The sequence below is a fragment of the Prunus mume genome, linkage group LG1 (assembly GCF_029339155.1).
Source record: "Prunus mume cultivar Tortuosa linkage group LG1, ASM2933915v1, whole genome shotgun sequence".
NCBI lineage: Eukaryota > Viridiplantae > Streptophyta > Magnoliopsida > Rosales > Rosaceae > Prunus > Prunus mume.
The window spans coordinates 26,663,879-26,680,807 of NC_142698.1; the positions used below are offsets into that span (position 1 = coordinate 26,663,879).

General features: G+C 36.1%; 1 protein-coding gene across 4 annotated transcripts; it reads right to left on the reverse strand.

Moving 5' to 3' along the window:
• Window positions 1–1,049: 1,049 nt before the first annotated feature.
• LOC103324642 (uncharacterized) lies at window positions 1,050–9,945 on the reverse strand. 4 transcript variants are annotated; one of them, XM_089045158.1, is made up of 15 exons: window positions 9,792–9,839; window positions 9,546–9,646; window positions 8,635–8,734; window positions 7,114–7,241; window positions 6,835–6,988; window positions 6,637–6,746; window positions 6,208–6,291; window positions 6,069–6,117; window positions 5,875–5,966; window positions 5,163–5,301; window positions 4,791–4,870; window positions 3,226–4,709; window positions 2,662–2,775; window positions 1,830–2,577; window positions 1,050–1,357 (listed from the first exon to the last, which is right to left on the reverse strand). In XM_089045158.1, the coding sequence occupies exons 2-14, from the start codon at window positions 9,563–9,565 to the stop codon at window positions 2,000–2,002; spliced, it is 3,132 nt and encodes a 1,043-aa protein (XP_088901284.1). In that variant the 5' UTR covers window positions 9,566–9,646; window positions 9,792–9,839; the 3' UTR covers window positions 1,050–1,357; window positions 1,830–1,999. The 4 variants fall into 4 exon arrangements, with proteins under 4 accessions (XP_088901284.1, XP_088901286.1, XP_008224961.2 ...); XM_089045160.1 differs by having other exon boundaries at window positions 5,163–5,295; window positions 9,792–9,837; XM_008226739.3 differs by lacking the exon at window positions 9,546–9,646 and having other exon boundaries at window positions 5,163–5,295; window positions 9,792–9,945.
• Window positions 9,946–16,929: the final 6,984 nt, after the last annotated feature.

The window sequence follows — 16,929 nt, forward strand, 5'->3', positions numbered from 1 at the left end:
AGATAGGAGGAGGATGGTGTGAGCAGCGACGGCATGGGAGAAGAGCGGCTGAGCGGCGTGGCGTGATGGTGAGGCCGAGAGAGAGGTTTGGAAGAGGCGGCTCTGTATGAAGGAACGAAGAAGAAGCGAAATGGAAGAGAGGAAGCGAAGACAAAAAACCTAGGTCATTCAGCGTCTTTTTTTTTCCGTGTGATGCGCGCGGCGCCTATGGTAGTAGCGTAGACACCCAATCAAACTTAGCCACGTATGAAAATAATACATATATATTAATTTTATTGGACCGGTTCGGATTGAACTGATTCCTTAGGGTGGAAAACTGAAACCAGAACCGGTCTGAACCGGTCCGATTTGGATTTGTCTCGGTTTTTGACTTTTACGGTCAACACAATTTTTTTGATTTTTTTTCAGATTGGTTTGGTTCAATTTTGCGATTCTAATGCACACTCCTAGCTGGGAATGTTGAAATATGACACAATGCGACGGTCCAAAAGGGCCCCACAGCCAACCCCAATGCTTTCTTTTCAGTCTTTACCTACCAAACGCCAATAATATATAGACTTGTAGAGACTTGTTGTGACCTCTTTTAAAGGGAAAAATAACCTTTTTTATACCGGAGATAGCACTGTTTACTTGGAAAATATAAACGAGAGAAAACCAAATCAATATTATATACGAATTGTCTACTACGCTGCCCACATACAAAAAGTCTCCAATTATATGCTTGGAAAATATGACAGCATCCAAGCAACTAACAGCTTTGTTTTACCATCAAGCAGATATCTATTTATTTATTTTATTTCTACAATAATGATCCAACATAATCCGAAAGGCATGAAAATAAATAACAAATCCCTCGTAGCACAGCAGCCTCTACAGAGCAAAACCCACATCACGCCCTCCTTTACACAAAAACAATAGCAGACACTGATGGATAAACAATTCTCTTCAAAATAATAGCTTCTAGCTTTTTCTTCCTCTTTTCTTTTTTTGGAAAATACAAAACATTACCATCCCGCTTAGTTACAGCACACACCCCACTCAGAAAATAATTGCACGAAATACTTTTTAATTCCAATCACTTTTCTGTTCTGAACTTTGCAAACACAATACAAATAGAAACTTAGAAGGGAAAAAAAGGTGTAAATTCATTAATATCCATTTTGTCATGTTAAACAGTTAGCGCAGTATAAAACTCCCCAAAGGGGTCAGATTTCATCCATTTAGTTGTGAGAGCAACAATCAAATATTCGTACAGCAGGGAGTTGAATACTCATCATCTGGATGATCAGCTGGTCCAAATTGACCATATACAGCAACCCGCAATACAAGCTTCACATCAAGCATTTATCACCCCCACCTGCAAATGCATACAAAGTAGAAGCCCAACTAAATACAAGAAAATGCACATACCAGTAATTCACTCCAACTTAAATCTAGCAAAGGGAAAAAAGGTGCGGGGACCCAAGAGGCAGGCATTCTTACTATCCTACTTTTAAGTGAATTGGCATAGTGGCACTTGTAGAAACAGAACCAAAGACTCGCATGACACAGGTTTGTTCAATGCACAACATGCTAACCATAATGTCTAAATCAAAGGAACATACAAATTATGTGCCTTTATGAGGGAGAGAAGAGGCTGGGAAGAAGAAAAGCAGCATTTAGTGGGAAGTGAAAACAAAAATAGGAGAAAGCAGAAGCACTACATGATGCAACAATAGCCCTGCAAGCAATAATAGATCCATGCTTCTCCTCTATATGGCCATGCTAACAAACTAGAAAAATTAAAATATGTCCACATACAAAAACCTAAACAAGTAATTCATCCTTACCTGCAGGATTACAGACCCCAAAAGTTACGGGAGTTTGACCCTACATAAGGCTGCCGAGGCAAAGACCAGTTATGAGTCAGTCCCATCCGTGAATACAAGGTCACACAACCACACAGCCCTCGATTCCTTTTGAACATTCCCCAACCATGCAAAGCTATCATTTTGCAATATTACATCCCAAATGTTCTGTTATACAGATCACCAGAACTGGGCATCCGAAACTTTGAATCTTCATAACCAGAATAATACTTGTTGAACCCTAGTCTCTCATTTCTCAAGAGCTCTGCCATACCCAGAGTGCTTCCACCCTGAGCCTCATTCCACCCATCCCAGTGTCCATTTGACATGACCCGGTTTCTAGACTGTTGTTGGAGGGACAATTGAGCAAAAGGGGATAGATTGCTGCTAGTCTGAGATTGATCCAAAAGCATCGAAGAAATTCCATAAGAATCATTGACGTGAGAAAAACCATCGCCAAAATCAGGAAATCTAACGTTTTGTTGTGGGGTGAGGGATCTTTGCATCAACAGTTGAAGCCTTGCATCATTTTCATAGGCACTTAACTGTGAAGGGAAGTTTGATCTCATTTCAAGGCCGGGGTTGTTAAGCCCACCTTGCAGTCGCCCTTTACCAACTGCCAATATAGCAGGATCCATAAACTCAATATCCCCAGAGCTACCAATATTACCAGTTGCCTGAGGTTGATATGCATTTCTCAACAAAGAGGAAGTATCATACAAATGATTCCCTGAGAAACAGGTAATGAAATTAGCACTTAAAACATCAGATGCATTAGAAAAAGTCAAATTAAAAGATATTGTATATAACCAACCAGCCAGAGAGTCAAACTCCTGATCCACTCTCTCATGAGAAGTAAAGCCTGGTGGTGGTGCCCTGCTTGGCACAGAGAATCCAGGAGGAGCAGAAATTTGAGCCCTTGAAACCACTGAAAGATTTTAATAATGGTTAGAAACAAGACAGCATGAAAAACAACCCCCAGGCCAGTGAAGAAAATAAAGTGAAAACCCATTTAAAAACTGTTACTAATAATAATCACTGATCATAATAAACAAGAACTTTAAGCACAGAATTGAAAATTAATAAAGGTCATGAACCTATTAGATAATTCAAACTTCCGGAAACAAAAAATAAAAAGAAAGGTCTCACGAGCATTATTAAGTGACATGAGAGCGCAGATCATGCAAGGAATCATTTAAAAAAACATCTTGACTGCGTGCAACAAAATGTGGGGCACAGAAAAAATGCATGCCGCTAAACATCAAGAAAGAACATAAACAAATTCCTACTAAGACCAATGGAAGGCAGCAAATACAACAAACCCCAATAGGTAATCAGCAAAAGAAGAAACAGTAACATAAAGCCAGTCAGTACTCACCAGAAAGCTTGTTAGAAGAAAGAGCTAAATGATTGCTGCCATGATTTTCAGGTTCTTCATAAGAGCTAGATGAAAAACCATTTCCAATTCCAAGATTCTCCAAACCTAAATCTCTATTTTCAGAAAAACCATGGTGGAATGATTGGTTATTAGAAAACTGCCCAACGACATTCAGAGATGACTGTACATCGAATGCTTGATTTTTAGAATCCTCCTGTCTTGCAAAAGAGAATCTGGACTGATTGTTATTTTGTACTTTCCAAGGACTTGACATTTTGAGAGCTCCAGGCTGTCTATCAGTTTCACCCAATAATTTCGAAAAATGCTGTGGTGACGCTATTGAGTCATCCCAAGTGTCAAAGTCCATTGATAATATATTTGAGATTATGCTACTCTCTCCCTTGTCAACAGCAGCACTGAAATCCGCATTAGCTGCATCATCCAGGAATCTTCCACTGTGCTTCCCTGGGCCTTCATTTGGAAGCAGAAAGGAATGCTCCAACGGCCTTTCTGAACCAGAAGATCTGCTCACCAAGTTCTCAGGGTAACCATTAGATGTTACTGAAATACTGGATGAAGATAGAAGTGAACTGTCCCTCATTTTGTTATCAACAAATGGACGATCAACATTTGAATAAACTGCACCATAAGCTTCACTATGCAACAATGGAGACCTAGAATGATTTGAAACATGGACCGCATTAGCCAAACTAGGCAAATATGTTGAACGACTCACTTCTGGATCCTTGAGTCTCTGATTGTCGAAAGATAGTACATCCTCTTCCACCTCAAAAGATGTATTTGGTACTAGTTGTGCTTGTGACTCTGATATCCAGTTGGCTTGTTCCCTTGCAACACACATTGCATTAACAGCTGTCACAGCAGTTATTGGAGGTTCTCTGGACTGCTCAGCACAATATTGCTGTAACCCTTGGTTCCGAGGCGATTTAATCACAGAATTATCAGAAAGTGAACTATTAGATCTGACTACACCAGAATGTTCTACCATGGAATTTCTATCTTGGACCACTTCTTCAGTGGAAACAATGTTTTCTTTTTCATGACGGGAACCGTAAGATATATGACTATGGTTGGTGGCATTGCTGATGTTTGGCTGCATGCTGCTGCCTCTATCATTATCCTTGGTTGTTTGGGGGGAAGATAAAGGGCTACTCCCATTCACAGAAGCAGGAGCTTCATCGGGTGCAGCAGGTTCGTCAGACAGGTCATTCTGACAATCCACGCCACTATTCTGTCTCACAATCTTCAATGATTCTGGTTTACCTTTAGCATGCATAGTCTGACTTTCATCATTTAATGCTGACCTCTTTCCTGCATCGCTATGCAGTACAGAAGCCTGAGTAGTAGCAACCGCTGCTGAAGAAAATGGCAATGTGCAATTGACATCAGGTTTCTGTTTAGTATGTCCATTCGAATTTATTATACTTGTAGCTGGTGGTTGGCAATTTGAACCACGTGTTCCCCTGCAACGTGCACTCAGTACTTTTAGGATTGATTACAATCATAAAACAATGTAAAGGAAAAAATAATAAATAACCAGATACCATGAGGCTGCAGCTGGAAGAGCAATAGATCTACCAGAGCTTCCATTTGGAGGAGAACCTCTAAGAAGGCTTCCAGTATTCTGCCAGGTTAAAAACAAAATCAAAACAATAAGATATGACTCAAAACTGCAACTTATAACCGGCTAATATCAAACAACCACACAACCTAAACTTCATATTACCAACTATCTATAAATTTAACTTCACTTTAATATAGGTTTCCAGAATTCTTGTCGAATATTTCTAGACTATCCAGTATGAAAAAGATGTTCAAAGGAATACAAGAACACTCAAAATAAACAGCAAACAGAAATGATAGCATCCAGCTTATCCTTGCAATTCCATAACTACCCAGTGACATATGACACTTACACTTGAACCATTTTTAATAATTGGTCCTCCAGCAGAAGTAGAACTGCTGTTACAATAATCATCTAGTGGTGGAGGCAAAACACTCCCTGAACGCCGTTGCATACTGTTTGCAGTACCGGTAATTTGTTGTACCCTACTCCTTCAGGAAACCATTATCCAAATTAATTAATCATCCAACGAAAACACCACCCAAAGTTTAAAAAACATGCAGACAGTACAAGAAAAGGCCTATTTAAATAACATACGAAAAAATTGAACTATATTAAAGCATTTAATGTATGATAAATTTCTTTAACCTTCATCTCCACAACCATCTATCATTAATGTTCACGACCATCTTTGGGATGGATTTATCAGGCCTAAGGCCAACTATATCCTTCCAAATAATCCCAACGCAGAGAATGCTTATCATTACTCTAGACAACATGATAAGCATCAAGCTGAAGAAAGGCTATTATGCACATTGAAGAGCTTGGTTACAATTCCAGGCTCATTGGAAGTGCTATAGGTTTGGCAGAGTTCATACACACTGTGCCTCACCAACTGTATTTTTGTAGGAAAAAAATGCTTCTAGCCTAGGTTTTGGCGAATGAAGCCATAATAAACACCTCTTCCAAAACCTCCTGATAGATTTATTACAATCAACAAGGGCAGCAATAATGCAGTACACGGGTCATTTGGAAAAGCATGGCCAGGTTGGCGAATTAAATACCTAGTGTATGCAGAAATTATTTCATCTTTAGTGAAACTGTCCTCCTGAGACCCAACCTCATGCAGATACAAACAATCAGGATTGGTGCAAGGCTGGAAAGAACAAAAGTCAGTCCTCAAATAGATTCTTTAAAATTTAATACAACTACAATAGAGAAATTTTATAAACCAGATAGACCAAGTAATGATTCATACCACATTTCTCAGCCATGCATGACAATACTTTGTGGTCCCGAAGCATGCCCTGAAACATAAGGGATTATTATACCAACGACTCTATGCTGTAAAATCATGCAATTCATTAATGAGAGAACAAATATAAACATGCATGTACCTCAGCGATCTACCATCCAAGAGGAACCCATGTACATTTTGAATACAACGAACCGCTTCCTCTTCTTTTGAGTAAGTAATATATCTGAGCACAAGGAACCATTATGAAACCAACACTAAGCACACAATGGCAATCGGAAGATCGCAACAAGCTTAATGCTACGCTGGAGTCTTAATATTAGAATACCAAAATTGAACATTGCGATCAAATCAAATGAAAGGTGAATGTGTAAAATATCAATAAGAAAATTAACAAGCAACAATCACCATCACATGGCCGTAAACAAGAAAATTAACATGTCCTGCATGCGAACTTTTGAGCTAATTATAAAAACAGTGGGATCCAGCTGTATAAAAACATCTCTCCAAAGAACATAAGGAAATGAAAAAAAAATTACCAAACCAATTCTCTATGAACAGGTTTACTTACACACTACATGTATTGTTTGGAAATTGCTGAATGATACCAGCTGCAGTTCGGGACATAGAAACTTTTAAAACCTTGCCATACTGACCAAAATATTCTCTGCGCTGCAGAAGCTGCATAAGAGATGCGTTAAATTAGTGAGCCTCTACAAGCCAAAACAGAAAGATGCCAGACACAGAGTGAGAGAGAGAGAGAGCTTACATCTTCATCTGCCAGATTAAGAGGCAACCCAACTATGTAAACAAGGTTCCTTTGAATCACTCGCACACTGCTGAGCTGCTTCCGTCCTTCAGTCGATTTAACCTTTGCCTTCTGAGACTTCATCTTTTTCTCGGTATTGATTTCAGCCACCAATCTGTGGGGCAAAAGTTAAAGAAAAAGGTCCAAGCAATTACAACAACAGTTGCTACTTATCTAATTAAAAATTGATGTGGCTATCGATCGTATGCAAAAAAAAATTATGGTCCACAGAAAAACAACCTCTCGCACTTTCCAGCCGTCCCTACAATCTTTTCCTTATCATAAGGAGTGCGGCATGCAGGACACCGCCCCTCTGTCTCATCCTTCTCAGCCATGTCCATTATGTGGTGCCAACACCAAACACATATCTGTGATCAAGTAGAGAATTTCAGAATTCGGCAGAAATAAGAATAAAGTCCATGCAAAAGTTATAACTTTCAAGGTGCACAAACATAAATACAAAGATTCACAATTAACAAAAACCAAACACACAAACCGAATTATCCCAAATATTTGACTGCCTGTCAGGGGCATACATATTGATTCTGAACAAAGCCACCACACACTGACACACAGTTCAATACCCTGCACTCTAATATCCCAAAAGAAAACTCTACTATCATGTCTAACGCTATGTTCTGTAAAGAGACCCAGATAGGAGAGCAGGAAACGGGAGTTTATCCTTCATTTGGTAGGAAGGAGAATAAAAGGTAAAGGAGCCCTCTGGGCCCAACAAACCAAATCTGTCCAACTTTGAAAGGAACAAAGGAGGGAGACAAGAGATTCCTTTGATAATTGTACTCTTTTTCCTCGACCCAGCTACTAAAGCAAGGGGAAAGGAACCCTCTGGACCAAACTAACTAAATCTGTCCAACTTTAAAAGGATCATAGGAGGGAGGCAAAGAGAAACTTTTGATACTTTTACTCTGTCCTCAATCCAACTACTCAACGGTTTATACACAGCATTTTTTTTTGGTCCCTTTCCTCTAAACAAGTGAGGGTACATTTTGTCTTCCAATCACTTTATCCTTCACTTATGATTTTATCCTGTCCATCCATCCTACCAAACAATTGTAAGAGATTAATTGTGGTGAAGAAAACTTTTCGTATTTCTCCAACAGTGGGCAAACACTCACACCACTGAATATTGGGTTCCTACAAACACTCACACCACTGAAGCTTTCTCAATTAAAGCCATTAAATAAATAAAAAAAGACACTTCCCAAGTTTGAAAAGGAGGAACACCTGACGTTCCAAAAAAATATTCTAGAGAAGCATAAGACAATATGTGGAACAAAACCAGTACTGAACCAACCTGGACCCAATCTAGTAGAGTCAAATGTTAATACCTTTTTTCATTTGTATTGACGGTTGACTATAAAGAGACTCAATTCTATGCTTTGCTTTGCAATGATGACAAATTATCTTATACTACCCATAGGTTTTGCCACTATTCTTCGTAACTTGCAAACTCAATACCAAATCCACATAGAACTGTTTCAATAATGTGGCAGGAAGAAAATAAATTCATAGAAATGCCCAAATAAGTTGAAGAGTGCACAGGATATGTCACGTAACCAAATAGATTAGGATTGCAAACTTTTAGTAGCGACAAACAGTCCATTGGAAGTGACTAGTTGAATGACTAATCATGCAGTTCGAAATTCAAATCAAAAGCACTATGTAGACAAAATAGGAACAACTATCCACCAAACCTCCCCCCAACCCACAGAGAGATAGAGGTAGGTTAGTGTCCCAGACCTCATAACCGCATTTACATGGCTTCAATTGCTGATCTGTCAAATCCATCTCCTCTGCACAAAGAGGACAAGTCTTTTCTCCCTGGTCACTCATGATTACCCTTAAAAAATTCAAAAATAAAGTGAAAAAAGTAAATAAACACAATGCACAAGATTAAATGCAATTATACTCAATACAGCATTAATCTTAATAGGCATGTGCATACAGATAAGAAACAGAAGGAAAAAAAACTTCAAAATTGCAAAATAAAATCCAAATGCTTGACTTAAACCTGAGCAAACAATGCTTGAAAATATTAAAAACAAAAGAGATGTTAGAAATATAAATAACAGATGTGCCATTTTATGAGGAAACTAACAATGACATGAGCCTAAAAGAAGAACTCAAACATAAAAAACAATTCAGAATGTCCTGTATTTCCTTTTTCCTACTAAAAACTAGGCAGAAAACAGAAAATGTGGTAGCTCAAAGTCGCCAGTATACATTATTTAATTTAATATGCAAATGCAGCTCAATAGCAATTTGTTTCACATCATGACAGCATATTCACATTAGTCATTCACTTATCGACATTCACATTACGGAAACAGCCACATACAAGTAACAATTATTTAAAGTAAAATTCAAAAATGACAAAACCCTAGAAAAATCTCAATCGCAATAAAACGAACAAAAAAATTGAGCTTGCACAAGTCTGGAAAAGCCCCAAACTGAAACCCTAAAAGCCCAATCATTTCAGCAAGCGCCAGTAGTACATTAACAAATTCAAAACCCAAAATCAGCTCCCAAGACACAAAACAGATCAAAATCGTAGGCAAAGCAGATCAAAATCAAACATCAATAACAACAAAAATATTGAAAAAAATACATAATTATTATCAAAATTAAAGTAAAAACCGGTAATTAAAAACCTAATCGGAATCGTTGACATGCAACATAAGGAACCAAAGGCAAGGATGTGAATGGAGGTCAATCAGACAGCAACAGCCTCCGAGTAATTAAACAAAGTAAACTGATTTGAAATCAAAATTGAAAATTCAGTCTCGTACAAAATGGATTAAATTAATTAGGGATCTGGAGGATGAAAGAAATTGATCGGACGGACAAATTAGGGCTAGAGAAGAGAGAGAAGAGATAGCAGAGAAGAGGAGACTTACAGTTGGGGATCGAGAAGAAGAGGACGAATCTGTGAGAGGATGAGATTGTGGTGTGAGGATCGCAACGCAGAGAGAGAGAGAGAGAGAGAGAGCCACAATAAGAGGGGGTGCTTTTTAAGAGAGAGAGATGGAGAGAAGGGCTTGTTTGGATGGGTTATTTGGCTGCTCTGCGCGTCGCTGTCAATTAAATATAAACGAGTTCCACATAATGCCCTTGGATTTTGGTGAAACTACCGACATGTAACCTTTCCTTTGTGGCCTGGCCAACGTTGGCTCTTTTGTTTTTGTTCTTATTTTTCCGGTTTTGTCGACTTTCGGGAACTCGCTTCTTCTTCTAATAACGTATCTGGCCCTATTGGATTTATGTATTTTTCCGGTCTTGTACACGTATATTTCTTTTCTTTTTAAATTTAATTAGGTGGTGTATTGGAAGTTTGCCAAGTATATATTTGGTTTTTATCCACCCAATAAGATTCTATAATTATTTTGTTTATATTTCTGCCTCTTGGGGTGTAAGGAAAATAAATTATGACTGTTGGATTTCTTTTCTATCAAAATTTCAAGAAAAAGAATCATCTCATGAGCTTAGAAGACGTTATCCTTAATTTTGACGCAAATTTAAACGTAATTGACATTATGGATAACATTGATGTGCACATACGAGGATAAGGATGACGTTAATTGTATTAAGAGAACGTAGACTAAAATGATGAGTTTGGAAATATTACAATGAGGATTAGTGATTTCAGACGTATTCATTTAATCATTTTGTGTATGCTTATGTAATTTGACTTTAAGGGATGACATTTACTCTGACAGATTATGAAAATCCATCAACAATCTGGTGGCTGGCAAGAATAATTTAAGTTGCCCTGTGAATGTATTTCTCTCTGCTGTGTTCGTTTAATGAAACATCCTTTTCGACAGCAACCAGGAAAAAAAAAAAAAAAAAAAAAACAACAACAACAACAACTCTAGTGGATAGGAATGTAAAACTTTACATTCCCATATGGTGTGATCCAAAACCAAAATTTCATGTTTCCATTCATGCAGGATTGAGCTCGTCAATAATTTTTACAGAGTTATTCTTTATGCATTCTTTTCAACTAGCCGCGCCAATTGGTTTTCTTTTTTGTTTTTATTTTAATTATTTTAATTATTTTATTTTATTTTAGAATTGAGAAAATATAAAATTAGTAGTTATGTTCCATAAAAATAGAATTTATTATCTGATTTTGTTTTTAATTTTAATTTTTGTAATAGGAAAAATATAAATTGACCATATTATCGTCATTTAATTAATAATTTCAATTTTTAATATTTGCATTTACTAAGGGCATTTTCTAGTATTTTGAATATTTCACCATTCTCTTTATATATAGGGATTACTTTCCCCTCTGAGCATGTGCCTATTGGTTTTCTTTTTTCTTTTTTCTTTTATTTTTAGAATTTAGAAAAGATAAAATGGGTAGTTAAGTTCCATAAAAGTAGGATAATTATCTTATTTTGTTTTTAATTTTAATTTTTTTAACATTAAAAAATGTGAATTTACCATATTATCCTTATTTAATTAATAATTTCAATACTTAATGTTTGAATTAACCAAGGGTATTTTCTGCTATTTTGAATATTTCACGTCATTCTCTGCCTTTTGTTCTATATATATAAATTAAGAATGCTAAAATATAATAGAAAATATATTTACAAACTAAACATAATTGTAACCTTTGTTTATGGTTACAAATACAAACTACAAAACACAATAATCTATTTTAGTAATTCATAGTTTCATTCACTGTGCATTTGATCACACATGCGATGCATGTGTAAGAGGATAAAAAAAGCAAAAAAATGTGTGCACTTTGAAAGTCTTAATAGTTGGAGCTAATTGGCATTTGATCTATGATTTTTCACAAGTATTGTTCTCTTTGTAAATAAATAAATAATCCATTGTTCATCCACAATTGGAGTACGAGTAAGAATAAGTTTCTTATGTGCTTCCCATGAAATACACAATTATTTGGGTTCATAACGACAATGGGATTGTGCTATTATTTTTCCTTCCAATTTAAATAAAATAATATTATTATATAATGCAAATTTACTTACACCAGTTGGTTACGACAATGAACCGGTCCTTCTTACAACTAAATTTGACTCCCCCTTTCTATAAATTAGATTATTTTAGAGTAATTTAAATTATCGCTTGTATTAAAATTATGATAATGCACATTCATGCCCCAAATATTTCTGATAGAAGTAGGTTTAGGTAGCCGGCGACTCATAGGCAGTGGCTTGGTTAAGGGAACCCACTGGAGCCGTAGCGAAAACGAGTCTTCATAGGGCCATTGTCACTGCTTATGAACCCGAACTTGGGTGATCTATCCATGACCAGGATGAAGCTTGGGTGTTAGAACCCTATTTTGTATAAGAGATTTGAAAACCTATAATCCATAGTTCCCAATGATAAAACCTTAATCTAAGGCGTAAGGCCAGATAAGATGCATGCAGACTCATCAAGATCATGACATTTGGCCAAACCATGTGAGTCAGCCCGAATGCTCAATGTGTTGGGAATTAATGCAATACATGTTTCCCCTTATACTTTCTTACACATCGCAATGCCAACTCAGGGATTTGGGTTCCGTCAAAAGTCCAAGCTCCAAACATTTGGAACATAAATGGTTGTGTTGCTTTTATAATAATTTCTCTTCAATCTTGGTTTATATTTGATCTCTTTATTATCACACTAATACTGATACCTACTTTTCTATTTTTCCCATCCATACTTAATTGTAATTTTAATTTTGCTTACTACAATTATGCTCCTTATTTTTTTAGTTAAAATTTAGCTAAAAATACACAAAAACTATTTTATGAGCTTTCTATAAAATTTGAACTCCAATCATACTCCTTAGTTTAGAGAGTCATAAATACTATAATTATTTTTTAATTCAATATAATTAGTCCATCTCTATACACAATAATATAAAAAAATAGTTTGCATTAATTAAAAGTTTAAAATATGCATAAAACAAAGCAACATTAAAGAGCCATTAGGAATCTTTTATCTCTCCTTAGATTTAGGAGTTCCTATTTTAAGAGGTGAATAAAGACTATAGTTGGAGTTGTGTTTTTCCAATTTCTCCATAAAATGTGTCTAATGAGGTGGTTTAGAGAGCTGATTGTGGATGCTCTTAAACTCGAAAAATTTGATGGTAATAACTACTTGATTATTTTCATATATATTAAGTCCTCAATTGTTTTCATATGAGTAATGCTACACTTACCACATCATTATCCCATATTTCAATACCACATGATGTAGCATATGCCACATCAATTAAATGAATGAAGTGTATTTTAATAAATAAAATTAGAAAAACAAAAACTAGTATTTTACATGATGTGGAATATACACATCAGCTACCACATCATGTGGTATAAAGAATGTGGTAAGACTAGTATTATTATATATATATTTTATGGTAATCACTCACTTACCTTAATCATATAATATTTGAAAATATTCATCCAAAGAAACCCTAGCATCCACACCTTTCCTTCAGCGCTGCACCAGAGGGAGGGGTCTATGCCCCTTCTCCCCCCGCACCATCTCCCCTCCCTTTCCCTCCTCTCTTCCTCCTCTCTCTTCCATCCGAACCCCACGATTGCCAATTGATTTGTTTTTCCTTCCATGGCTTCCCATTCCCTCCCTCCTTTCCCCTTATAGCCATCCCCTCCCTCAATTTTTTTTTCCCTCAAATTCCTTTTTCGCTTTATTTTGTGCAGTTCTTTTATTTTTGCAGGTGTTTTGGTTTGGTTTCGGTTTAGTTTTTTTTTTTTTTTTTTGCAGATTCAGGAGTTCCTGTATAGGTATGTTCCAAATCTATACTTTTCCTGAGGACTAACAATTGGTTTTTGTCGACTTGAGTGATTTTGATGGAACTCTTGTGTATCTTGGAGATTGTTGAAGAAGCCATCGTGAAACACCATTGTCGCCATGATTTAGTTGTCGTTTTTGGCTCACATACACAGGGTTTTGGCTCATGTTCAAAGTTTGGAGTTACAATAATGGAAATTGCCAGTTTGTGTGGGTATCTCTTTGGGTGCCAGAGAGGATGTGAAGCGGTGATCCTAATTTTCTTTGTCTGTTTTAGTCTATTACTCATTATGAGTTTCTTGGTTTGTATTTTGCTTTCCATTGCGATACAAATCTGTTGTTTTTGTCTTTGCACAGTGGATTTATATTGTTATTCTGAGTACAAGTGCTTTGGGTCGCTGAATCAAGGGTTTGAATATTTATTGGTTTAGGCATAATTCTCTCCATATCAATTCATTTGGTCACTGGAGATGTACCCATTTCGACACTTTTGTGGCTTTGTACTATATTCTATTTCTTCAATAAATACTATCGTTTTGTTTCAAAAAGTCCTTAATTAGTTTAAATAAATAATTTAAAAGTAAATCAACATCAATAGTTCAAAAGGCAAAATAGTTTAGTTTTAAGAGCATCCACAATTGGCTCCCTAAACCACCTCATTAGTTAAAATTTAGGAAGGAATTGAAAAAATCCACCTCCAATCATGCTCCTTATTCAGCTCCTAAAATAAGGAGACCTCTAGGGGCTCCTAAATCTGAGGAGAGAGAAAGGGTTCCTATTGACTCCCTATAATTAAATACTACTATATTTTATTATGATTTTAAAACAATTGTTTAATGATTTCTTTAATTCTATCTTCTTATTTTTTCTTTTTGTTTTTTGCATTTTATATTTTGAATCACCTTTCTATTGCACACTACCTACGTCATAGCTGCTTTGCAAAGCACAAGCAAATTTTTTTTTTCCGATTCTTTTCACTATATATATTTAGCAGCACACAAACACCCCTTTTTTTTTGTTCTTTTCCTTGTAGGTATTTTGCAAAACACAAAAACCATAGAATTGTTTTTGTAGTTTATTATTTGGGACTATTCAGTATTTGAATATGAATATTTTATTGCAAATCAGGAATTAAATTTAAAAAGAAGTAAAACATTTATGACTCTCTAAATTAGGGGTATTGTTGGAGTTGAAATTTGTTAGAGAGCTCCTAAAATAGTTTTTTTGTGTGTTTTTAGCTAAATTTTAACTAAGAAATAAGGAGCATGATTGTTGATGGTCTAAGTTACATCAACAATTTCACAAGCCTAGTGGTGACTAGCTTTTTTGAGTATGACATTAATGTGCTAGCGCATTCAATGGAGTTTGAGATACTATGATTCTCGTTTTGGAAATAAACATCACAATTCAAAATTAGATGTTTTATCCCACAAAATCAGTTGAACATAAGTATAATAACTTTTCTCATTAAATCATAGTATCCCTTAAAGGCCAAAGCTCGTTTAAGAAAATTCTCAATCAAATCACCAAGGACAAATATAATTGTGGGGAATGAATTTCTTCATTAGTTTGGAAAGACTTTGTACCCTAAAATTAAGAAAAGAAAGACAAAGTCAGCCCTTAAACATACCAATGTGGTGATGCTTAAGTCAAATGAGCGTTATGAAATAAAGATAGAGTTTCTTAGTTCGAGGAATAGTACCTTCTCCAAAGGAGGTAGAATGGTTTATATGGGGCTTTGTGTTGGCTGCTTTATCTATGTAAGAGCATCTACAGTGATGCTCTCTATTTCTTAGCTAAAATTTGGCTAAGAATATAAGAAAGCTATTTTAGGAGCTCTCTAAAAAATTTCAACTCCAACCATACTCCCTAATTTGGAGAGTCATAAATGATATAACTCTTTTTTAATTGGTCCATCTCTATTAAAAAATAAAATAAAAAATAATTAGCATTAAATAAAAGTTTGAAATACTCATAAATAAAGCAGCATTAAATTATAGGGAGCCACTAGAGTCCTTTCTCTCTTCTCGATTTAGGAGCTCCTAGAGGACTCCTATTTTAGGAGGTGGATAGGGAGTGTGGTTGGAGTTACATTTTTACGATTTCTCCCTAAAATTTGTCTAAGGAGGTGGTTTAGGGAGCCAATTGTGGATGCTCTAAGAGGCTACATGTTGAACATTGATTGGTTATGTTAAGACTCGTCAACCTGCACATCAAGTCAATTAGCCGGTTGGCTTGGAAGCGTGTGGATATTTACTCGAATTGGATGAGTGCGATAATTATGAGTTATTGTTGTGAGAGCATTTCCACCCATTTGCCATGGCAAAAGGCAAGGGGAGGTAATGGTTGTTACTATTCACATGAATTTGAAAAGTGATGTGGAATTTTGATGTTGTAAAATGTGGTGCTCTTAATATGACAGATGATTGTGGATTTGAGGTTGTTGATTTTACATGTGAGATTCCCAAAACCATTTCATGAACCAATCTGGTTTAAGTCTTTCTGAAAAAACAGTTGAAGTATTTGGGCCACTGGACTTGATTGTCCTTAGCCTTATTTGAACCCTTTCATATTCAGAAATGAAGGAATATTTTTACAATCAACGTGGTATCTGAAATCATCCTCATTTTCTGAACGTAGCTTCAGCAGTGCTTTGGACTGGTGTGGAGAAACGAACATCTGATTTGTGAGTTGGTTGTGTTCATGTATAGGAACGGGCTTTTGACTGGCGTGGAGAAAGGATGGAAAGCCGTTTACAAGGATAGTGATGATACCAAGCCGTTTTAAAGGACCCGCCTAGCCCGCCTAGGCGGCCCATTTTTGGAAAACTTGAATGGCGTTTTTTTTATTTAGATCTCTTGTTTCCTTGCGAGTCTGGCGTGTCCGCAGATACATCAAGCTGGGGTTTTAGCAACTCACGTTTATCAACAACGTAAAGGTTAGCTCTTCCTAACAATTCACTCTCTCTTTTCTGAACACAAAATCTATTCAGCCCCTTGTGGGATTATTGTGTTATTTGGAAATTGAGTGAAGACCAAAGGTTAAGAGAAACTTTTTAATTAACAGTTACTAATTCATGTTTCTTTTTGTGACTAATTTTTAGATTGGTTTATTTTTTTATTTTTTTTAGGTTTATTGAGTTGATGGATTTTTGTTTTTCTGGGGCTGATGAGAACACGCAGACTAATGGAGGAAATGAACTTATTTTTCCAGTTTATCCAGTCCTTCCATGCAGAGATACAATGCAGCACTCAA